Here is a 25820-nt window from a genome sequence, read left to right as displayed (position 1 = left end):
GTTCTGTGTGTATTTGGGTAATCCTGCATATACGTAAGATTAATATAACGCCTACTGCAAGGAAGACAAAAAGGGATGCAGTGTAGTACGCTACTGTATCTGAAGTACGCTTGCAAAATAATCTGCGGTTGCAAAAAGACAGCAGGGGACAGAGCACGAGCTACTGAACATAGAGCTCAAACGCTGAACTGCCTAGGAGTACACCGATAATTGGGCCGAATATGTACGAGCATGCCCCCACCCCCCACTTCCAATCAAAGTAATTAGCAAAGGCCCAAATATTGTAATAGTACTGCATTTGTGAACCACTGCCTTGATTTTGTTGTGATATTTTCTCCTCTGTATTTGTAATGGTGTTTTTGTTCGAATAAAGTTTTGTAAAAATCGTAAAGTTGATCCCAAGCCATTGCTGTGGGGTGTGTTGAGAGTGTCGGTACCGTCAATCGCGGATGTTAAAGCTGCTTAGCATTTATGAGAGCAAATCAGCAAATCATTATGTGTGGTCAGCCCCAAGTGGACTTCACCAAGAGAAGAGCAAATAGCCCTCTCATAGTATTTTCCAGGTGAATTTTGACCCAGGCCAAAAATATCCTCATAATCATCCAAATCAAATGATTGACTACAGATTTTTTTCAGAATGTATTAATAGCTTGTCTAAAATCCATTGTTGATTCAACCTTAATCAATGTTTCAGAGAAAAGGGAAAAAAATCTTACATTGCTGAGTTTATTATTTATTGTCACTTGTTTTTTAGGTGTAAGTCTGGTGCCTGTGTCAAGGCACCCTCTGACCTTTTATGTACCTCATGTTTAATATATAATTTATTTCTATGGCGTTTTACGATTTCACCGTTTTTTTTTCTTTTGTTATTTACCATTTAAAGACCAAGAGGTCTTTCCAAGAGGTTTCTGCAGAAATCTATACAATTTGTGGTGGGCATGGATAGTTCTTGGGACTGTTTCAAGATTTCTCTTGAACACTATTAAGACTAGGGCTGCACAATATTGGAAAACATGCAAATATGAGTATTGAATAGTATTGTCGTGATATCAATATTGTTGCGATATTCAACATGTACCTGAAATGACATTTTTATGATCTAATGGAAGAAATAATTTAATCCCAAAGGCCTGTTACATATTACAACAACGAATGAGGCTAAAAAAATAAGCAAGCTCAACACATAACCAGAATTTGAGTTCTGTTGTAATCGGCCACATTACACTCAACAATAATTCTAAACCCTGATTGCACAATAAACATTTTGCTGTTTTGTTTTATTTAAATAGACAACATTTCAGGTCTGACATAATCTCAACATTTAAAGGAAAGAAAACAGTATTCCAATCTGTTTATGGTGCACAAAACACAAGGCAAGGTCAATTTAAAAACCCAAATCCTTAAAAGCACATAAGCATGACATGAATTATAAATACAGTACCCTGTGTTTAAAAGGCATTTAAAAAACTTCAAATACTGCATGAAACAAAGATGATTTAATAAACGCATTGCAGGTCGGTGTATCCTTGATCATCCTCAATCAACCTCTATTTTCTTTTCTTCTTTTTTTAATGAATCCACCAGACCTGAGCGTTACCAAGTAGTCATTCAGTGTAGCAAAACACAACCAAGCGCTGAGCATATATAACTCGACGTGTTTGCCAAGTACATACAGTATCTTTTCTTCCGTGTGATCTGTGATTTAAAAATGGATGATTTCAAGGCATTTCAAAGCTTTACGTCTCTAAACATTATTACTAAAACATGACAAAACGTGAAGGACTTTAATGCAAATAGTCCAAAAAGGTCCAGAAGTAACAGCTCTGACTAACTCTGTGCTAGATAAGCTAAGAAGTACGTAGCATCATGGGTTGATAGTGTGTACATTGTAGACTCCTTCGAGTCTGGACTGATTCGCTGGTTGTGAACTACGACCTTACTATGGAGCCAGATGAACGTCTCCAAAGTGTGAAGGCAAAGCATGGCTCAGATGAGATGGAGGTTAACCAATTCTTTAAACAATGTGTGCATGAAAACTATCACAGTGAATACCTAAATCTCACGTAGATCTGAATCCTGGACCTCATACTGTTCATCATTTTTTATAACACTGTCCCATAGTGACATACTGGAGGTTATTTCATTCTCAAAACACTCATTTCAAATCTCCAAAAGAGCATCCAGAAACATGAATCAGCCACCTTAACATTGACGTCTATCTAGCAGGACTATCTCTCTGCTTTGCTTCTTGGTGGGCTTCCACGGGAAGCATGGTCGCACTAGCAGGTGGGGTCGGAGCTACCTCAGCTGTGGTAACCCTGTTTCTGCGACAGGCGTAAAAGTTCCTCACGGATGGCCTTGATTAAGGAGGCGGAGGACTGGGTGGGAGGGCTCACATCCAGTGAGAGTGGGGCCGACAGGTAGCCTGCCCCAGCGTCTAGGTGGGCGGGAGGAGCTGACGGCTCTCTGAGGACACTTCTGGACATCTGTGAGATAGACAAGCCAGAAGTCAGGACAAGACAGGAAGTGTCAGATACTAAGTTGGAGCGGCTCTAAGATGACTTCTCATGCAATGAATACACTGTGCAGTAGTCTACCGCATATTTGTGGTTGACTATTCACAAATGTACTTACAGTATTTGTGTTTTTCTATGTGGAACCTAGCCCTAGCAGCTTGTTGAAGAACAAGATCGTGACAAAGCCTGCCTAAATAAAAAAAGTACTAGAGCAGGGGTTTGAAACTCATTTTTGTCGCAGGTCACATCGTAGTTATGGTGCCCCTCGGAGGGCCGTTTATGACGGTGAGCCCATATACTGTGTAAATGTATGATTCGCTCTGCCTATATTACATATACACAACAAATTGATGGATAACAAATTTGGAAATCAGAAGCCAATAAAGAATTGTTTGTTCAACTATTTTTCTATCTATTTCAAAGGAGGTATTGGTATCAAAAAATGCTTGCAATACCTCATGTCTCAGTGTTGTTCAAAGTGAAGACATTTCGCAAGAAACATGACATAGACGCACATGATTTGTCTTTGAGGGCCACATAAAATGATGTCGCGGGTCGCATCTGGTCCTTGAGTTTGACACCTGCGCACGAAAGTAATTGCATTCGGGAAGTATGTTGAAGTGATGCTTCTCAACTGAAAGACGAGCTTTGTTCGTCAAGTTGGAGCCAAGGTTCTCCTGAGTTGTTAAAATGGGAGTCTTTCCCGATGCATTTTTGTGATGGCATATAACACTGCAAACTAATCAAAATAAAAATTAGCCAAATAATCAAAACTATCCAAACATAATCTCTACCCTCATTGGATGTACACTCGGTGAAGGTAATATTGCTATGTTTATGATTGTAGTGCACTGCACCATACTTGCTTTTTCTAATACTTTGGTTACCCTGTTTGGCAACAATAAACATCTGTCAGTATGAAACAGGGAGATTTTACAGTGCTCTAAACTACGGCAATGGCAAACATTATTGTAAAAAATGCAATTTCAGAGAAATTCTTAATCTATAATTACAAAGTGCAAGAACCACACTGAAGCGTATGTGTACAGTATTTCAGTTTCAACGATAAAAATACCCCAGTAAAAACTTAACTCAGTTTACATACATGGAACATACATTACAGAAGAGAATTAATTACGGTAAGTGTTTGCACTCACTGCACTGTTATCTGGTAGTGCTCTGCAGTAACTGTCCTCGTGGTAGTTGTTCCAGCTTATGCCTCCGTTCTGTCCTGGATAACCTCTGACCCCGGGGGGATAACCATTCATACGGCTGGACAGGCCAACCTGCGTAAGTTGATGAAGTTGGGCGCCTGCATACACACAGAAACAGACTTACATGACATCAGTCTGGGGTAACCAATTTAATTTTGTTCCAATTTCTGTCGTGCACCTGATGTGTCTCTGTCAGTCTGAGATTCACTCGTTACAGTAAATGGATGATGCCATTCGAGTAAATCTCACTCCAACGTCTTTAAAAATCTAAGAGAGACAGTCTTTTGGGTTGACCTGACTCCCCCCCAATACAATCAAAGTCAGCAATGGAAAACGATAGCCAATTGTACTGTTGCCAGACTAGTTAAATCTTTGTATAACAGGTCTCCCACATCGTCTATCATAATATAATTGACAAAAAGGGTGTTTGTAAGTTATTGTAAGTAAGGCTGTAAGTGTTTGTGCTATGCAGCAACCAGATAAGCAAACAGTTAGCCTAGCATCTTCTAATACAGTACTTGTACCAGTACACGTACTTCTATGAATTTTTTGGTAGTCTCGATGCCCTGCTGCTTCCTCACAGAAAAGCGATTGAGATGTTAAAAATTGGTATGTGTGTATCCAGTTTTAGTACACAGACAATTCTAGCAGAGTGACAACTAGCATTTTAATTTCTCAGGGTCATCTAAACATTTTGTGCTAAATAATTAAAACGAATGTAAATATAATGAAACAGGGCAGAGTAAGAAGGATTTCCAGCTGTACCTGTAGCACCCCCGACTGGCCGCGGCCGAGCCGAAGTGGGCAGCTCATCGGTATAGAGGCCTCTGCTGGAGTAAAGGTTGTCGAGCTGGAGTTGCTCCACGGGCCCTGTTGCCTCTCCTGGGGGAAGGTAATTCAGACCACGGTCCTGCCTGGAGAACACGCAGGATGTCACTCTTTTTTTTTAAAAATAAAGTAATCAAACCTCCAAACCTCACGTCATGCAATACAACTGAGATTTTGTTACTGTGAGAGTGTGGCTTTTGTCGATCGTACATGACAAATTGTTAACTTATTTATCTCAAGTGTATGTGGCCCTGTGCTGTACTTTCTAGGAAAAGACATGCATGTACAGTATGTGTTGTGTTCATTTGTTGGAGTGCCTTAGTGTTTTGAGGGATAGCTAAGAGACAGACGCCAAGACCTGTTCCATTAAACCAATAAAATAAAAATGACCCCCTTAAATTATTCAAAGGTCTGACCTACTGGATGACGGAACGGAAAAAAAGCAAAGTGGGTATTATTTAGCAGTGGCACTGATCAACAACCAAGGTTTTTGTTGAGAACAAAAGAGAATGAAAATCCACTTGTGCTCAAATACATGAATTCATTACTAACCTTGATATTAAGCCTTGAACAAGAGGAGGAGACAAACTCAGGTCGCTGAATCTCTGAGGGGAACACAGAGAATGGAATCAGTGATGAAAGACATAACAACAGGAGATAATGATCTGAAAGATGCCATTTTCTTCGATTCCTTCTTACAAAGCTCATTTTAAAAACACTGTTGCTTTTTATTAGCGTAAATACCTATCCTTCAGAATGACTGACATTAGCACCTTGACTCTTATAAGATGGAGTTTAGTGATCCAACTTGGAGTACAGTCCATTCAAGATTCAAGTTGCGACAAATCAAAAGGTGTCGTAACAACAACTTCTTTTTTTCCTCCAGTCTCATTACATTGAAGGGATATGATTACATAATGACAGAAATTGATATCCAAGTACATCTCAATAAATCGGAAGATTGTGGAAATTTCAATTAAAAAAGTGATCAACTCAAATAGAGTATTATACAGTACACAGATGATTGAGTTGAGATGATTGAGATGATTGACTCCAGTTATTTGATTTTTTTTAAATCATTGATGATTTTGATCATTATAGCATAAAGCAAACGAAAACCACAAATTTACCATCTCAAGAAATGTTATTACAAAACAAACTTCATAAGAAATTAGGTATGAAGTGACCTTCTGAGAAGTATTTTCCTAATTGTTGAATTTTTAAAACAGTTGAGTTTCGCTTTTCGCCGAACCACTGAAACAAATTCAATTTTCAACAGTATAATACATTCTTGAGATGCACCTGTACTAACAAAGGTGCAAACAATTCAGCAGTGAGGGCAGAAACTTTTCTTGACAAATCTTCTTCAACAACACACATAAATCAAGTATCACCCGTGATTATCTATACAACGGGCATCTATTTGGGCCAGCGCTGACAAAAGCAGCTCAAGATCAAGCATGTGCAGTGAACATTAATGAAGCGCCTTAGCGATAAAGAGAACTGACAGGGTTGTATAGTGGGACAACAGATGGTCTTCTGTACTTAACTGATTAGTTTGCAAAGATTAAACTTTGAAACTACTGTACAGACCTCATGCTGGAAATGAAGTGAAGAAAAAAATGAAAGGGAATGTACAGCAAATACTTGTGTTGTGATTTCAAAACACATACACCTTTAAAATTGGCATGTGGCGTTTTTGTCATATTCCAACAATTAGCTACTTACACCATTGTAAGGGCCAAAACCTTGATAGGAGGGGCCCCAAGGCCGGGGGCCACGGCCTGGAGGACTGGAGTCAGAAGTATTGGCATTGACCCCTGGCAGAGTCACCCCGGCTGAACTGCACTGGGAAGTGGGCGACACAAGGGCAAAGGCGTCATCCAGCAGCGAATGCATCTGCTGCCGTGCCTCTTCGATGGAGGGCTGTGGAGGCATGTAAGAGGGTGTGGGAGGAGCTTGTCCAGGAGGTGAGGAAGCGGGACCTAGGAAAACCTCATCTGTGGGGGATGGGCTTCTGTGGGTCAACACTGGGCCTTGGTCAGGGTCCGACTGAAATGAACACAAGAAAACTGTATAAGCCACCAAGTAGTTCCATTCCGTCTGGACTGACGTAAGGCTCAATATGGGCTCAATGATATGGTGTGATATTTTATACACAGAAGTTTTAATGACCAAACCACCCGTGTTAAACTTACTACATAAGCCACATTGCTGACCCCAGGACACTTCCTGTAAACAGCGTCAGTGTCTTGAGTGATGAGATGAGCTTTGTCTGCATCTGTCTTTCCTCTACTTGACTGCTCATTCATCCTCTGCTTGGGAGAGCGCCTCCCTCGAGCACTGGAAACAAATTGAAATATTATCTAATTTAAAAAAAAAAAAAAAAACACACAATTTTCCCCAACTAAAAAAAACAAAACACCAACCTTTTTTGGGCTTCTTTGAAGATGGAGGGAATCTGTGCATTCTGATCCAAGATCTTATCCATCTGCATCTGTGCTTTATGGTAAATGTGATCCTGGTCTTTGGCGTCCACAAGGTCTATGTCATCCATTGCAGGAAAGTCATAATGGCCTTTCCTCTTGGCACGCAGGCGGATCTTGTTTCGATGATGCTCAATGTCTGATTTCTGCCTCATTGCTACTTGGATCTGATGAGAAGACACGTTAAGTAGAAAGGAGATGTGAACTTTGGATTTATCAAGCTTCAAATGTGTATATGAGGACAGCGAAAGGCGAACCTCCTTGTTTATTTTGTTGGTATCAGGCAATTTTCCAGCACCAATGTGGCTGTTGAGGGGTGGGACCGTCATGGGCTGCATGGCAATAAGCTGCACTTTGTTGGGGAGTCTTCGGCTTACATCTGTGGCTCGCGACATCCGATCAACATGTTCAAATATGGAAGCGGATGACATCTGTTCACTGAGACCATTTGTAGGAGGAGGACCTGTGGAGATGAACATCACATTAACTGTTTAAAAGTCTTGAATAATGTAGTTCGTAAGTGTAAATAACCATGTTGAGTCAAGCTAGGATGTCTAGTAGACGATTAGGGTCACTACACAAAAACTTGACCTTTTTTTTTTTTTTTTACTGTAAAAACATGTATTTTGTGTACTTGACAGTCAGGCTGTCAGTGATGAAATGGTGGGAACAAGCAAAGCACAAAAGTAACAAACAAACAAAAACAATTGGAGATTCACTGAGACACAGATGGAAGGAAGTCTTACTAATTCGATTTTTGCCTGTACCGCAATAGAGAGGAAAGACAGTTTTATTGGAAAAGATCAGTCAGATCAGGATGTGAAATGCACTTTGAAAATGTAAGCTTAGTTTAAAAGAATGTTTCAAAGGCTATTTTTAAGAATACATGTTCTTTATTATTCTTGACTTCTGTAAAACTAGGTCACAGCTTTGTGTCAATAGAAAAGTGTGGTGTGGGTCATGCAACAGTTGAGAACCACTGATCTAAACCAGAGACCCTATTTTCGAAGACAGGTACAGATCCGCACGGCGTAAAAACTGGTGCATCTTCACTTTCGTGTCTGGGCAGGTCTAGTGTTCTTTCGACCACGCATCTCACCTGCGCCGAATTTACAGGGAATGAGGGGAGCCGCTTCGATTGGCCGGGAATGAAGTCAGCTTATGTTCAGCCCCATGACGATGCAGGCGACCATTTCTAACTTCACCCGTCAGTGAAAATACCAAGAGAAAGAAAACGCCACTCATGCTTACAGGTAGACTGCACTTTGCGCTGGACTTGCATTGGGCACAAAACTAGGATTTTCCACGATTGAAAGGAACAGAAACTTATAAGAAGCATGACAAAGAGGGACATAGTGTCTATGAACGATAACTGCTTTTCCTAAGGTCGATATGAGTTCATTTAGTACAACTGACAAAAACCTCTTGTTTATACTAAAACTACTGCCTCAACATTGTGGTACATGTATCTCGTACACAAAATACTCTATTCATAAACACCGTACTGAGTTACAGGAAAAGATTAATCAGGAAAAAAAAAAAAAAGAGGTCAGTCCTGTGTGGTTGAGGTTAGTCAGGCTGCAGTGTGCTGCATGTAGTCAGTGTGCCTGAATGCTTCTGGCTCCAGTGTGTCTCAGAGTGGCACTGCAACCTTCAATCTGTCGACATGCTGTCAAAATAACTTCCACTTTTTGTTTTCCTTCTTTTACTTTTCTGGACTGCCCTGGACCTTTCCCGACAATAATGCTTGACACAAAGCTGTGTTTTTCCAACAACAGAACTTATGATAATCACACTACATATTGTAATTCCAACCTTTTAAAATTCTGGGAGTTTTTCTTTGCCGAATACAGTGCAGTAGCGCACATAACATTTTTTTGTACCCTTTTTTTGATGCACTTCGAACTAAATTCTCTTGATTCACACACAGAATATTAAATCATCTCATTGGACACATATCAACCCGGTCCATTCTTTCCAGTGTTTGTTTTCCCTTCCCCGGCTTTTGCTGTGTGTAGAAAAGTGGCTTGAGTATTGCCAGGGCCACTTGCCATTTAAAACATTGATGGGGACCTTGCTTGTCTGCTTGCTGTCACTGGGTGTGGCTTGGGCTCTCACATTCTCCTCAGTTGACTCGCGCCCACTGGAGCGGTCACTCACCATGGAATCACCGTCTGATGGCGAGACCCTAAGCACAAAACACACACTTCAATGAATAATTAAAGCCTGAGGATGGGCTTGCGTGCTGGAACATCGTACATAATAAAAAAATAGCACTTTACTTTAGAGGTCAAAGCAAAGAGCTTTCTAAGGTATAATATTGTAGTTCAAAGTGTTTTAGAATGAATGGAATTCTTAATTTATTCATCTTGGCGAGATCTAATACCCATTGGTTTATGGGGCTTTATTTGGACAAACAGATGACAAGGTAAACAAAAACAAAATCTGTGATAGCAGGCAAAAAAACCCAAATAAAAACAAAAATCCTTACAGTCTTGTATGTCAATCATTGATCAGAGAATCTGTCAGTGCTTTGTGTCTGGCTGACTGAGTAAACTGTCCGAGTTGAATAACTTAATTTGATTGAGTTTTAAAAGTTAAAAAATGACAACCAAATATACACACTATAATCAGGATCAGTGGTGAGATTATTATTGTTGTTGTTATTGCAGAGCCTATTTCTGTTCTCATTTTAACAGAATGCAAAGGCATTAACATGACTACCTGAAATATAAAATAGATAACACTCACTGAAAGTATATAAAATGTAAAAGCAACATGTCAGGGAAGATGATTATCCAGCAAGTAGGCCTACTTTTTTTTTTTGCTTTGCTACAATCGGTAACAGAAAACATCAAACTTAAACCGCCCCCAGAGAAAGCTAAAACGAGTGGATAAATAACTCTTATTCCACAAACGCAATATTTATCAGAATGCCTTGTTTCAACTAGGGGGCTTACATAGAAACATATGCTTGAAAAAAATATGTTTGGGTTGACTTCCCCTTTAAACACTAGGAAGGTAGTTTCAAAGTATATATCACCATGCATTTATTTCTTTGGCTTTATCACAACCTTTAATATTAATATCAAATGTATAGTGAGATGTTTATTCCTGTTCCTATCAAGTTTATTTTTTGCTTTGGTTTCATAAAACCGTTAACAGAAAAGACTGTTAGTGATAAAAACTCCTCCCCCCTTGCGCTGCCAGGAGCACTGACCTCTCTCGTCTTCGAAAGCTGCGGGGCGCTCTGGTGGAGGAGGCAGAGTTTTTGGATATGGGAGTGGGGACATCCCCATTCTGGGAAAGACTGGGGCCTTCCTTATCTGAAATGGGTAAAGGCCCCGCTGGGATGGATTCCTGGACCACCATGACATCATCTTTATTCTGCTGGCCCAGATGCAGCTTAGCAAAGTCAAAGCCTTTCACACTGGGGGCCTGTAACTGAAACAGAGATGTTTGCTCCATAAAAGAGTGCTATCAAAAGCTGGATGCTTACTCAACAGCAGGGTTACAATGTTCTGGCTTGCATGGCTGTCTAAAAAAAAAAAAAAGAGTAAATTGTACGATCAAATCAATTATATTGATTATAATTATATTGGATAAGAAGTTTTCATGACAGTGGTGATGCATGTGTGACACTTTGTGAGAGTGAGGTCAATGAAATCTGATATGATTGGGAAACCATTGCCTTCGATGTATATAAATGCACGTATTGATGTGTGACGTTCGTTTGCTATGGCATTTACATCTGTGCGGTGTATCTGTCATGCAAACAATGGCAACCTTTGAAGGAGTGATCTCAAATGTACACGTAGGAAACATAGACACACTCTTGTGATAGGATTGAGGAGGCTTACAAAGTGGTAATCTGCCCTACATAAATTACTAATTTTAGCAAACACAAACACACATCTAGAAATCTATCAACTCAAAACATAGATATTTGACACTCCTACAAATCTGAAGAATTTACAACAACACAGTTCACAGAGGGCAAAGCATGGTCCTAATGTCCAGCAAAGCAGCAAACACATCGATCTGTCTGGCTACTACTGTCTGTACCTCCTGCTTGACCCGCCTCCCTTTTGGAAACACTGTCATTCTCTCTTCTTTCTTCATCTCTTCTGTTCTCTTTTGTGTTGCTTTGTTTTTTTGTCCTTGTTTTTCTTGTGCTTTGAATGGCTCCGTTTCAGACTTAATTTCTTCTTCTTCCTCGTCATCCCCTTCTTCGTCAGTTTCTTCCTCCTCCTCACTGCTTGTACTGTCTTTGCTCATTAGAGTGAGGGTCCCCTGAGCAGAAGCAACGGTTGACAGGATAGATTCTTTCCACGTGTAGCTACGCAGTCTTTTTAATAGTGAAGAAACATTACTTGTTTTAACATATACACAGTAATTATGTTTTACTCTTAAAAGACTATATTTGGTCCCAGTCTATACAGATCAAAAATTACACTTGGAAGAGAATAATATTCTGAGTAAATTTTGTACAAAAAAGCATTTGGAGAGTGATATACTTGAAAAAAAAAAACTATTAAAAAGTTTTTTCTCTCAGGGATTTGAAGTACATTTTACAAGGAGAGTTTTTGAGTCATTTTTTCTTGCATTGTATTAGTTTATTAAAAAGTCACACAAGGTTTGAGGAACGTACATCAAACTTTAGGTTGGGAGACGGCCACCCTACCACCTGAGCCATTGCGCTCCTAATGTGACTTTTGTAAATCGCTCATGTCAGGCGGAATACTTGTACCTCCAAAAGGAGACAGGATTTTTTTTTTCTCCATTTGAAGACACCCGTAATTTACTAACTCACAGTATAGGTGTGACATGGCTCCTGTGGTAGAGTGGCCATTTTCTAACCTGAAGGTTGTTGGTACGTTCCTCAACCCTTGTGTGACTTTTTAAAAAATAAAAAAACAAATTAATACAATGCAAGTAAAATTGACTCAAAAACTCTCCTTATAAAATTTACTTTGAATTTCTGTGTGAAAAAGCTTTTTTTCCAGAAAATGTTTTTTTTCAAGTAAAGACCTCTCCAAATGTTTTTCTGTGTATTCTGTGTAAAATTTACTTTAATATTTAATATAAAATAAAATGAAATTTAAATTTAATATCATTCTCTTCCAAGTGTAAATTTTACTCTATTTGGACTGGGACCAAATATTGCCTTTTTAGAGTAAAACGTACTCTACGAAATCTACTGTGTACTAACAGCCACACTCGTGACAGCAAGCACACACTCATTTGGCAAACTACCAAACACTACTCTGTAACTACTACTTGATACCTTTCTGTTTTTAACATTGATTTCCTCCTCCTCATTCTCTTCATCTTCATATTCCTCCTCCTCCTCCTCATAACTCCACTCTTCTTTTTCATCTTTGTTAAACTCAACACCCCCCTCATGTTGAGGTAGTGCCTGATGAACAGGTCTCTGTGAGGTAGCGGACTGTGAGCAGAAGGGTGAGTGGCATTATGTGGCAGATTACGAAGTTAAATTAGTTTCTTTTGTACATGTAACCAAATTACATCAATGTGGGTTGATGACTGCTAGAAGAAGAACAAAACTGGACAAAGACACATCAAACACAGCCTGGTAAGAAAGAAAGACCAAAAATACATTTCAGTACGCTTTAATGATGTCGGACATCGGGACATGCCTGAGGAATGAGCAGCTGAGAAAGAATATTGTTGTCTGGTGCTATTTTAGGACCATGCGATATTCTATGCTATTTTTCTTGGAACCCCCCCAGCATGTAATGTAATTATCTATACAACTTTTCCTGTTCTGGCTTGCAGGAAAATGGAGGTTATCCAAACTGACATCAGGCCAAAGGTGGAATCCGTACAACTCAATCAATTGCAAATATAGGGACAGACAACCAGTAACATTTGCATTCACACCATCACTGAGTGGTAACTGCTGCTGCACATGCTGTCTGCATGGAAGTCAGGCCAGTGAAGTACTAAACAGACAGTGACGCTTTGTCATACAATGCAAGATGTCAAATACTGCAGTTAACGTGGAAAAGAAAAACATGAAGCAGGGAAAATGTACTAGGGGTCCATCCCAATATTGCATACCCAATCCAGCTCATGTCCATTCATAAAATCCTTGCTGAAATAATACAATATTGTTAACTATAATCTCTTTCTTTGGCTCTAATTGTATAAAACGATATTTTGAAATTAGGGGATTGTGTGGCAATGGGCAATGCTTTTAAATAAGTAAATAACCCCTGATTCCAAAACAGCTCTGTAGTATGTACATACCTTCTGTCTCTGCTGGATGGACGTCATGGCATCTGGCTGGAACTCCAGCTTGTCTGTCCGGCACAATTTCCAATAGAGGATGGCAATGATGATAATGACCACCAGGAGAGGAATCACCACTCCGATGATGATCCACATGTTGGGGTTCTCAGTGTTAGAAGGTGACGATGGCACCTTCTCAACAGCTGAAGTGTAACAGACATAAGTTGCACACATATCATTGGCATTTGTTTCTATTGCCCTTACGTTATGCCACACACAAAGTGGAGATGCAGTTTTTCATTGGATAGTTAGTTCTTGTCTCTTAGCTGTAATTGTAACAAAACAGACCTTCATTACTTAAAATTAACTTTTGCTTTATCCCTTGGGGAAGTTAATTAAGTAAAAACAGTCAGTATGAGGACGGAGTTCCCTTGAGGGACTCATTAGCCTGTTGTCCCTTCTTCAGAGTTAGACTGTTGGTACATTGCACGCGAGGGAGGGTAATTAACTAACACGAAGGATCACATGGAGCTAGAAGTTAGTGTCCTTATTTCTGATTCTGATATTATACGGACAAAATTTCCATATACCGGTAATATTATACTGTATATAATGTTCAAAAAAAGAAAACCACACAATGCTTGCTGATATACCTGTTAAAAGTAGCAATACATTTTAAGAGGAAATCAACTCAAACATATTTTTTTTCAAAAACATGTTCCCAGCAGGCCCACTAGTTGAAACCTGGCATTCTGATTAAGATTACATTTGTGGAATATGAATTAAGAAGCAAAATCCACCCCTTTTTAACCATCTCAGGGGCAGCCATTTTGTCACTTCTGTCGACTGAAAATGACATCACAACTGCTCAGGGCTCAAGTAATGACCAATCACGCCTCAGCTTCAGAAAACAGGTCAATCGTGATTGGTCATTAAGTGACAAAATGGTCGCCCCCACAGATGGCTAAAAACAGGTGGATTAACTCTTATTCCACAAACACAATAATTATCAGAATGCCTTGCTTCAACTATTGAGCTTGCATAGAACATATTCATGAAAAAAAATATGTTTGGGTTGACTTCCGCTTTAAGGTGAATTCATTTAAAATTCACTGAAAATCAGGCATTGCTTTTTGTGGTGCAGAATAATTAAAAAACAAATCAAAATGGCTTGGACATAAGAACTTAATATTTTTTGCACCACCTTTTGATGACTGGAATCAAACATTTTCTGGAACTAGTTGAGACCTCTCCACCTGTTGACCCATATTTTTGTTTAATAAGATTTAGGGTCAGGGCTCAGAAAGCCACCTCAGAATAATCCTGTGTTTTGTTCTGAGCCAGTCTTGGGTATTTTTAGCTATGTGCCTTGGGTCTTTATATTGGTGAAAGACCCGTGAATTGTGGCTGAGAGCAAGCTTTTTTTTCACTTCAGCATTGCGAGTTTATTGCACCTTGCACAGGTTCAGCAACCCTGTGGCAGATGTAGCAAAGCAGCCCCAGAACATGACAGAGTCTCCTCCACGTTTCATAGTAGGTACAGCGTTCTTTTTCAGTCTGGCAGATGCTTTGAGGTTTCTTAATATTAAAATTAGAAGAGTCCAGTCTTGTCAGTTTTAAGTTATTTCAATAACCATAGGGAGGGGGTTTCTTTCTTCAATGGACAGGTACCAACAATTTAGTTCATATGTGTTTGTTGCTTCAAAATGATGAATAAGACATTTAAATGATTGTTTATGGGTAAAAAAAAAAAAACTTGGCTTCAAAGAGGACTTGAAGTTACATTATCGGCATCAAGCACCATCATATCAGTGAACTGCCATAATGAAGATACTCACGTTGTGCTAAAATGCCCTCAACACGGTACCCCAAGATGATGGCGGCCTTTTGTACATCCAAGCTGTTGAGAATGTTTGCCATTTCAACAGCAGGGACCCTCTGGCCATCAGGGCGCTCCACAAAATACACAACTTCCAAGGGATGGTCCACACCTACAGGCCGATTCATGCTCACAACCTGTGAATTGACATAACAAAGAGGAGTTCGCTTTGACAATCAGCTAACTTTGCGATCATGCGAGGTACATCCTGGCTGGGTCACTAGTCAATCAAAAGGCTGACAAATAGGCCTTTATTTTTGTTACTGGTGCAAGGCGTGACGTAAATCTGCATGGAGGCAAGTTAGACCGCGTGTTGGTAATTTCGCAGATGCATGCAAGCCAGCACATTTTTAAAAAAAGAGGGGAGTTTGTGCTGTTGCGGGCAACTGGGCATGAACACGAGCCTAGCAAACCACATTTGTTGCTAATCAAAGCGTCTCTCACATCTTACATGGATATGTCTTGTAGCGATATAGCAATCTGTGTGCAACTGAAACATTGTTACTGCGCTTGGCCAGTGCAGCAACAGACAATGTAAGCGGGTACCCTCATTAAATGAGCAGGTAATAACTACTGGTGATTTAAATACTGTAAGTCCATGGACATCGTGTACTTTATCTATCACCACCCTGGATTGTTTGTGTCTTGAATCTAATACCTTTGTTGCTATGTGCTGACAAAAATGGTGAATACCATAAATAGGATCAATATTACCATAAAGGGTTGGATGGCTAGGAGATTTTAGCATTCGCACCTTTTGAGCCCAGGAAATGAGAACATGTAACTCTGATATCAAGCATAATACATGTATTAAAATTGTAATAACACATGTTATTACAGTTCAGGGACTAACCCTGCTTTTCTTATATCTATCACATATGTATTTAGCAATCATTATGCCATCATATTCTAAACCAATAGACAAGACAGGAAGAAAGGAAATAAGATGTCAAAAAAAAATGATAAAGGATGAGACCCTTATTTATGAAATGCTGAAATTACAATTTAAATAATGAAATCAATTCCCAATGAGGAGGGTGGTACTTTGTGTGAATAAAACCTGATGTGAAAAACTAAAATAAAATAATGTAAATAATATTATATCTATCACAACATGATTCTACCTCATAGTTAAGCCAATTAATAAAGTCACGGAGAAAACGTTTCATCTAGAATGTAAAAATATGAATAATTTACATCAAGTCAAATTGCTTACTTTCTCATCATTGTGTGTTTGTGTATGCACACGCTCTCTCTGAATGCCCAAAGGCACAACAACACAGCACATTATGCTTACCACTGCTTCTTAAGTGCTTTCTGTTACTATGACACAACAAGACAGAGAAGTCTGGCACAGTTAAGTCGCTACTCAGCCAGGAAGATAGTTATTACTCTGGCAACCTTCCAGTTTAAGAACTTTCTGTTTTGCATTTCCCTTTCCTCTGATGGATTAACCAAACATCAATCTCTGTGGATGTCTCCCCTCTAAAAATACAGAGACAAAGCCTTCATCATGCTAAATGCAAAACGCAAGCGTAGAGAGGAGAAAAACAATGAATAATGTATGTGATTTTTTAGCAGTTTTGGAGCTCACAGGAAGCATCGAGGAGGGCTACAGGGAAGAAAAGGATCGACATTTTGTGCAGTTGTGATCTTGAATTGGGGCTGAATGGGATGCTGAATGGGATGTTGTTGCCATGGCAACATGGCCCCCAACTAGCTCCGTGTGAGGCTGATGAGCAGGTGCAGGGCAACCCCACAAAAGCTAGAGCCTGATTAGTAAAGCAGTAAGGCTTTCAGTGGTCACAGCAACACTGAAAAGCTCCAATAAGGAGCCCTCAGTAACCACGTGGTAGCAAATGCAAATGGCACAAGGACAAAATCAACGTTCAGTCATCTATTTACAAACAGACAAGTGTGCAAGGGTTAATTTTGGTGAAAAGATAGACAACTCACTCGCACCATAACATTTTCAAGATCACTGAAATGCAAGTTTGTGCCGGCACTTTCAAATTATACACATTATAATAACACAGGGTACCTGAACGCTGCTGTTGCCAACAGTGGTGGCTCTCTTGACGCGTCTGACTAATCCCATGGCCTCCCCAAGTAGCAGGGCCACCCTGCGCTCGATGTTGGCTTGAAAGGTCCTCTGCCCCACTTCGCTATCCAATACTCCCAAGAGAACTATATTCATGAAAAGCAGAAGTAAGATAAGCATTTCAAACAAAAGTTGCCCAACTCGCATGAACTGTATGGCTGATCATCACAATTAACAGAAACCATCTTACCTGTTCTCACCCAGGAGGAGCGAAGGGACTGGCTTGTGTTTAACTTTGGATAATGAAACGCTTTTGATGAGGGGGAAGAAAATCATAAAGTCATGACATTGTTCCAGCCACCATCGGAAGAAAGGTCAAATAAGAGAGCTCACTGTGCTGTACATTTAAGTGAAAAATGCATTTATAGCAAAAAAAAAAAAAAAAAAAAAAAAACTCTGTAAGACTTACGCTCGGCAATCTGCAGGACAGGGAAGCCCATGTAATAGCTGAATTCCACCTTGGTGAGCTTCATTAGAGCAATGCTGACCTCTGATCCCATTAGATAACCCTGGGGGCTGTGCACAGTGAAGGTGATTTCCACGGGATACCTCTCCAAATGTTGCAGATTTCTTGGAACACCCATGGTAATATTGATAATCTGCAGCACAATGTGAAAATCATGTTCAATTTATAAGGTCTATAGGGAAAAGTCATTTTCAGCTTTACTTTGGTAGAATATCTCCTCAATCCCTGAAAGAGTTCATCTTTGGTTAATCGAAAGTAGGGCATACAATTGGGCAGTTTGGCCCGGGGCATTCTTATTTATTTATTTATGAAATGATTCCATGCTGCAACAAATTCCAAAACAATCCTAATATATAGAACAGCCACAAGATTAGGTTACACAAAATTTGACACAAGCCAACTTTGTACTTATCCAAGTAAGGTCTTTATTAACAAACAAGAGCTCCTATGATCCTCAAAAACTGGAGCATGAACAAAAAGAGTATGTTTGGTGTTTGGCGGACAATAGTTAATCACAGATATATGCCATGTACTAGACAAGAATAGAAAGCTGATGGATTTTCAGAATCAGAATCTTGGGTTAAGATTCTCAGACATCTAGAGGACGCGATGACAGAAATTGTGTTTTTGTTTAGACTTTAATAAGACAATAGTTTTCAAGAGCATTACAAAAATAAAAAAATCTAAGACTATGCTGAGACAAAAATGTTTATCATTAGTACCTTGTTAAAAGGCTTTAACTTGTATGGTTGTTGCTTTCGAGGCAGAGTTTATCAAAACGCGATGCATAACGGATACAAATTTCCCCCCAAAATTTCACTGTAAAGTGTAAAACAAAAAGTATGTAAATTTGACGCACAATAGAGAAGTTAGTTTTCATAACCCTGCCAAATTTGAACAAAAAATAAATACATTTCCATGATTACGGTACATCCTTTCCACTCTAAGACACTGGGGGCATGTTCACAGAATGTGGTGAAACCTTTTCACACTGCATTTGGTTTTCTTTTTGTTTGCCGTGGAGCAGTGCGTAAGTGCGACAGCACCCCACTGCAAGGTTGCCCATATTTGGAGCTGCTTGCATAGCAGCCTACCAGGAAGTAACAGGGAGGCTTTTCCCGCATGGTTGCTCTGTTGCTATTAGCACTCTGAAATCACTCGGCCAGCCCCTCACTTACTGGATGCATGGCCTGCACAATATTGGAAAAGCATGTGATGGATGGATGGATTTGAGACTCTCCCAGCTGATGAAAGGTACTACACACAGGAATTGTCGCAAGGCAATTGCACGATGATGAATGGGGCTTTGATTTGGAAGCCCGCAACGTTGCATAAAGGTCAACCATGAAGACATCTGTACGACCAAACCCCATGTGTAAAGTAACCCTAAGTTCAATTCAAAGACCTTCTACATTTCATTCAGGAACACTATATATTGTGGGCACGGAGAATAATGTCTGACCTTCTGTCCTCACTGCAAATAGAAAAATCATACATTGAGCAGTGAAAACGTTGGATTTGAATCTAAAGAAAACCACCATTTTTATTCAAGGTCTCGTACGAATCAGAGGTTTACAATCTGAAATCATTTCAGCAACCATTCTCTTCTAGTAATCCCTCGTCACTTTACGGCCTCAGTGCAATGCGGAGTTTTCAAAAATATGAATCAAAAAATAAAAATGAAAAAATACAGCCATATCGGAAGCCGTATTAGGGAAAGACGCGTTGTTTCATGTTGATGCACGAGAGAGAAAGTTTCCCAGCATGGCAAACAAAAAGAGTTGACTCAGAGGCTTTGTACATTGGTTCCCCATGCAAGATCGACCGATGAGAGCACGAGTGTATTGATCCCATGAGCTGATTGGCTGCTCATCATCGCAGCCTCACCCAGCATCTTCCCTTGTTGCATCTCACCAGTCTCGTCCACGCTAATAATCGAACAGCACATTTAAACAACGTTCTGTTCGGAATCTTTTAACGTTATTCAAATGTGCCATTCAGGAAGTCAGAGTTCATCCGGATAAGCGGATAGTAAACAGCGGTGTTCAGCAGCAACAAGAGCAGAAGTAATAACACTAACTTTCGCTTTGCACAACAACAACGGTTTAAAAGTGTATTTACACCAGGATTGTAGCTAAAATGCACCGCAGGGTTTTAGTTAAGGGAAGCCAATTTTAGGATAATAATTCAAACTTTAACATAGTTCTCAGCCAACGTTCCATCGAAATCGTCCACTGCCGGGGTTGTAGCTCACGTTCCTCTCACATCCTGCAGCTTGGTATTTATCCTTCATTTTTATTCCTTCAAATTTAACATTTAGAAGGGTGGGAACCATGTCAGGTAGGTCGCAATAGCGAAATAGAGGCGTAAATCTCCCCAAATAAACATATTTAAAAACAAATAATTAAGTAATAATAATAATGATAATAAAAATATTAATAATAATAAATCAACCTCTATTTTGCATTTTTTTCTTACGTTTCGCAGGAGCTTCTGGTGCCCACTTTGCATTAATGGCTATGACTGAGTAGTTACCTCACTGATATTGTATCGAACAAATTAATAATGCTAAAAAGAGTCAATTAAACAAAAATTATTTAAGTATTTACTTTGTAGAGGACATTCTGACAATGCACATTGCCCACAAATACACATGGAAATGCAGACATTTTAAATCAAAACATTTTCAGATGAAGACATACTTTCGAGGAAAAAACAAAACAAATAATTAAAAATGTCACTCACTATTAGTTAAGCTTCACAAGCCTAACCAATGATGCAATGGTCATAATAATTTGCTAAAGAAGCTTCATTTGCTGCCCTTGCTTGTCGCTGCTGATATTAATGAATTAAAACTAGCAGCAATCGGGATGAGTGTCAAGTCGTTAGCATTCAGCTAACTTTGGACTCGTCTGCTCACTTCCACAGCGACACATCATGTCACCGGAGCCACCGGCAGAAGCAGTGTGTTGTCAAATATTGATTGCAATTATCGACGTATTTACGTGTTTTTGCTTGTTTTCAACACGTTTTGGCAATGTGATCCAGGACCATGATTTTTTTTTTTTTTTAAACATTCGCAACACCGCATATTCCGGCCGTAATGAAGTTGTGTCCAGAGATTTGGGTAACAAAATATCTGTGAGCGTTGACAGATCTAGATTTTGATTGCAAAGACCAAGGGAAAAACTCGCGAGACGAAACTGCTGTTTCTTTGATTTTCACTACATGTATGAAATTATGACCACAAAGTGCAAGGTGATAATTCACATTTTCCCACCATTTCTCTCCACTTACATGCACTGTAAAATTGGTTAAGGCCTTGGAGCGCTGACGCACTTCTGCTTCTGCAAAGGCCATGGTCAAACCTTGTTCAATGTGCTCACTGAAGTTGCAAAACCGTACATCAATGTGACCTGGAACAAACTGCAGCACTGCACATAGAGAGAGGAAGAAGGAATTTAAGTACAGTATGAAAGCAAAATATTATGTTGAAAAATAGAATCATTTGAAAGCTAACTCACCTGTGTGTACTTGATATTTATTGCCTTGTGTCATCCAGTGGGGCAACACATACAGAAAGCGGTGGCCTGACCTTCGTAAGGCGTTGATGACAGATATGGCTGTATACACAACTGGATCGGATACAACCCGAAATACAAACTTTGGTGGTGGCTCTATAACCTTAACATACAAAGCAATAAAGGTTAATCTTTTGTAACATTTGCTTGGGGCAGTCAGTACAGGGCTCAAGTTACGGGAGTAAAAATACAAAACAGTACAGTGGTATCTCGACTTCCGAGTTTTTGGAGAAATGAGCCATTGCTCGGCCAATTTTTTTTTTCTTGAGTTGTGAGCAAAAATTAGAATTGCAAGGACTAAATCGTATGAGCTAACTTCAGAACATGCAACAGATCATGAACAATTCAACACACAGTGCTTGCTTCAAGCGGTTTATTGCCACTGGCAGTTGAATTTCAAACATAAAATAAATGTGTTTAAACATAAAATTAACGCTGTATGTGTTAACCCAAAGCACATACAGTAGCTCACAAAACTCCACTAGGTTAATGCTGACACACAATACAAAACGTCATAGACGGGCTAAAACACTAGCATTAATGTTGAGGTTTGCATGGCCGTATTATACTGTATGAATGGACTATCAATAGGCCCCTCACGGCTGAAGCTGTAAGCCAGCCATTTTACATTGCTACTGTTACTGACAACTTCTATTATTTTTGAGCTGAAAACACTGTTATCAGAGTACTGTTTTGTGCTAGGATCCTTGTTTGGCGTAATGAGAGATTCTCAAAGAACGAATTTCACCGTTTGCATCAACCATTCAGAGTAAATTATCTTAGTTATGGTGAATTGTGACTGACAGAGGTTAGGTTTAATTTCACAGCAAATTTTGTCCAATAGTTGGCTTTGCTTTCAATTCATTGTTGGTGGTTGATGGAATCTTTGAGTAGCACTCAGAGATATACCTTAGAAGAGAAAATGTATAATTTCATTTCTACCGATGAACTGTGTATATCACGCTTCTCCTAGACTTATTGGAACAAACGTATGCCATACACGGTGGCATTTTCGCCATAGAGACAGAAAATAACGTGAAAATGTCTACATAAATCTATGTATTTCACTTAGGCAAATTTAGAGAGTGGAAATGTAAGATGGCTGCCGGTGGCTTCACTTCTCTATGAAGTGAAGCGCTTCACTTCGCAGTGAGAAAACGGCACTGTTAGTCCATTCATATATAGGTCCGTGTGCGGTAGTTGTAACCATTTAGGCAATTGATATTTGAACACTAACGGTGGAGCAACACATGCATACAGAAGATACTCACAGACATGTTTAAATCCCTGCGAAAAATGAGACATTACTGCATCTTAATGAGTCACTGTGAATTTCTTCCTTGTAATATGTTTTTTATTATACTGTCCTCTTGTGACCAATGCACGTACACCAAAAGGGGCACTATATAAATGGGCATTGAAGCCTAAACTCATGATGCATCTGTTCAATGTCTCATCCATCCATATTCTATTTAATGACGATATCAGTTTTTGGTTTTATAAAGTACAATACTGTATAGTGGTATTTTTCTTACACATTTTGCTAGTGTTTCCATTCATTTCAATTGGGAAAGATGATTAGAGAACACCGCTGTTTTTTTGACCGTGGGGCATGATCATGAAACAAATTAAACTCGTAAGTCAAGGCACCACTGTATTTATAGTACAACATCAATAGAGCATCTTTCTAATTCCACTGCAGAAAAGAATGTACCTGTAACTCAAACGATTTGTTAAATTCCCGCTTCAGGATCTCTCCGACTTGAGATTTGGCGTATTCAACTTTGGTCCCAGATGGCAAACCTTTACAGTAATGTATAAAGTCAGGATATATACATTATACGGTATTTATTTTTTTCCCACATCTTGCATGGTGATTCACATACAGCATAACCACACAAATACAAAAAGTCTAGATATATGTAACTTAATAAAGAAGAATTGAATGACTTACCTATTTTAATTAAATACTCTGGTTTCTCAAGGTTGCAGAGGTACCGTCTGGATGTCAGAGTTGTAGTCTGCCACTCACCGCCCGTAACAGGGATAACGTTGACAATTTGATAAGAACTTGTGTTGGCACTTGGAGATGCAGCAGTGGGTGGGATGGTATTAGCTTCACTGTTGGTTGGGAACAAGGTCATTGTGGCTGGATTGTCAAATTCATCTTTAGTCACTCCTTGATCACCCAACATAACAGGGGAGGGCGAAGACCCATTGGATGAGACTGAAGTGCTATTGAACATTTGTTCAGTTGAAGGATGCCCAGTTGGACCAGAGGAAAAAGCTGTTGTTGCAGTGAAGACTGAAGTAGGGTGTAGGGTAGTGCTTAGTGGGAAGACCTCTGTGACAAACCACTGGACATCAGTCAGAGAGAAGGAAGACATTACATCATCTGGCAAAAAATCTGTAGGGCTGGGTAGTATAACTACAGAGCTATGCAGGCCAACAGTATGAGTACCTGCCGACCAATCTACAGTTGACATATGAGTAGCCCAGAGGGAGGAGGGGGCATCAAGAAAGGGTGTTGTGACTACGGAACGTTGCAGAAAAGGCTTTGAGCTATTGAAAATATCTGTTGTTCTTATGATAGTTGCTTCACCATGAGGTTCAAAGCCTGACAAATCACTATAGGGGTCATCCTCAGTTACTTTTACATCACTGGTGATGGTACTGGTGGGCAACGTGATGTCTGAAGAACTGATGGACAGCAAAGTGACATTCCCTCTTTGTTCAGCTTCACCACCTGAACCAGACTTCTCCTTAGTCAGCTGTGTGGTGTAATACTCCAAGCTGTTCATGTCAGGTAACAGGACATCGGTTGGTTGAATACTGTAAGTATCCAACCAATCTATGTTGTCTGATACTTCTAATGTCTCACTGAGAACTGTGGGGGTAAGCTCTTGTGTATAATCAATTGTGGAGTGAACTGTGGAAAGATAAGAGGGATCCACTGATGTTAGAAGTAAATGTGTTGAGTACACTGTAATCGGGTTTGAAGAGGGCAGGATATAAAGGTGATGCAAGGACGAAAGGGATGTTCCCACCCTGGAGGGAAAGGCTGTATCGTAATGTTCTCTATTGTCCTCTTGATCATATGTGTCGGGAAGCTTCGTGGCCAGAGAGTAGTCCTGTTCTTCTGGACCGAATGCTATCGTCTCCAAATAATCTCCACTGCCCCAGTCGAAGTCCATGCTATTTGTGGGGTACGGGTCCTCTGGTGGAGCATCTGTTGGTTCGGAGGATGAGGAAATTAGATGAGGGTTGATGAAAGGCACATTGTAGCTTGGGGATAAAATGTCATGAGGATTGGAGAGAATGTTCACTGGTTCATTCTCTGGCATTGGGGAACCATTTGTACGTAGATGGTTCCCATACTTTATTGTATTTGGACCCTTTGTTGAGTCTCTTAAGACATAATCTAAAATATAAGATTCATCTGATGGGGTATCACTGAAATCCAGTGGGTCACCTGGTTCACCAGGTAGTGAGTTCACTGTTGTAAGTATTTTTTCTGACTCACTGCCTCGAACACCTTGAGTTTCTTCTTTTGTAAAACCAAGCTGTGGCACTGTTGACCTTTCAAAAGCAGAAGGCTTTGAAGAATTTAACCGAGGTTGTGTCAGCGATATTGAAGCAGTTTGTAAAAACATTGCTTGTTTGGCAGAATTTATCTGAGCCACCTTAGAGTCATTTGAAAGTTTAGATTCCTCTGATTGTGGAAAAGATCCCAAAACAAGTTGAGATGGATGCAATGATGGAGTAATAAGAGGCTGTGATTGTTTTGCATTGAAGTCACTTAGAGTGAGGGATTCATGGCGGGGTTGAGGAATAAGTTGTTGAGTGCCAGATGTGTCTTCCTTCTCAAAGAAAGTAGTAAGAAAGGGTGGCGAGGGTGATAGTGATGGCCTTGTTGGACTTGAAACATCTCCAAGAAATCCGTTAGCGTGGTGTGTAGAGCCTGACAGAGACTCATCTACAGGGAAGCAAGAAGAAGATTAAGTTTAACAATGAGTTAGGCGAGCTCTCTGGCCAGAGATAAGAACAAGCATGCGGTTAACAATTAAAACTCAACTCAACTTTATTTACAGAGCATTTAAAAAAAGCTTCTGTCGACTGAAAATGACAATCACAACTACTCAGGCCTCAGGTAAAAACCAATCACGGCTCAGCTTCAGAAAACAGGTCAGCCGTGACTATGCTCTGAAAAAAATAATGGTTGGATTTACTCAGTTTTATTTTGTCAAGTGGTTGTACAAAATAAAATAATCTGTACCCTGATACATTAAAGCAGTCTGCTTAAAAAATCTATCTGGATTCAGATGATTTTATCTCGTGCAACCACTTAACAAAAGAAAATTGAGTAAATGATGCACAACATTTTTTTCAGTGTAGTTGGTCACTTGTACATAAGCTTGTGGCCTGACCCCTCGTGTAATTAATAGCCACTTCGCTACAGTGACAACTTTATGGACCCATAAATATAGGCACTCC

At 39.7% G+C, this 25820-nt stretch overlaps 1 protein-coding gene across 3 annotated transcripts in view; it reads right to left on the bottom strand.

Annotated features, from left to right (window-relative positions):
- Positions 1–1248: 1248 nt before the first annotated feature.
- The window catches only part of LOC147148503 (UPF0606 protein KIAA1549), a 33870-nt gene continuing 9298 nt past the window's right edge, over positions 1249–25820 (bottom strand). For 2 of the 3 annotated variants that reach the window (XM_086029311.1, XM_086029310.1), the window contains 19 exons: positions 23281–25302; positions 23041–23129; positions 21270–21429; positions 21043–21179; positions 17689–17878; positions 17470–17529; positions 17220–17365; positions 15138–15315; positions 13318–13502; positions 10265–10488; positions 9096–9232; positions 7302–7507; positions 6988–7211; positions 6757–6901; positions 6287–6610; positions 5111–5163; positions 4496–4644; positions 3674–3828; positions 1249–2486 (listed from right to left, as the gene is read on the bottom strand). In XM_086029311.1, coding sequence (XP_085885437.1) covers positions 2304–2486; positions 3674–3828; positions 4496–4644; positions 5111–5163; positions 6287–6610; positions 6757–6901; positions 6988–7211; positions 7302–7507; positions 9096–9232; positions 10265–10488; positions 13318–13502; positions 15138–15315; positions 17220–17365; positions 17470–17529; positions 17689–17878; positions 21043–21179; positions 21270–21429; positions 23041–23129; positions 23281–25302 — 4967 coding nt within the window. In that variant the 3' untranslated portion in view covers positions 1249–2303. Of the gene's footprint in view, positions 2487–3673; positions 3829–4495; positions 4645–5110; positions 5164–6286; positions 6611–6756; positions 6902–6987; positions 7212–7301; positions 7508–9095; positions 9233–10264; positions 10489–11109; positions 11338–12331; positions 12494–13317; positions 13503–15137; positions 15316–17219; positions 17366–17469; positions 17530–17688; positions 17879–21042; positions 21180–21269; positions 21430–23040; positions 23130–23280; positions 25303–25820 lie in introns of all 3 variants that reach the window. The other variant, XM_086029312.1, reaches the window with a different exon arrangement.

Source organism: Filicampus tigris, chromosome 4, assembly GCF_054856515.1.
Source record: "Filicampus tigris isolate MCC_2025a chromosome 4, RoL_Ftig_1.0, whole genome shotgun sequence".
Lineage (NCBI taxonomy): Eukaryota > Metazoa > Chordata > Actinopteri > Syngnathiformes > Syngnathidae > Filicampus > Filicampus tigris.
The sequence above is the reverse complement of the archived record's forward strand: the minus strand, read 5'-3'. Positions and strand labels throughout refer to the sequence as shown.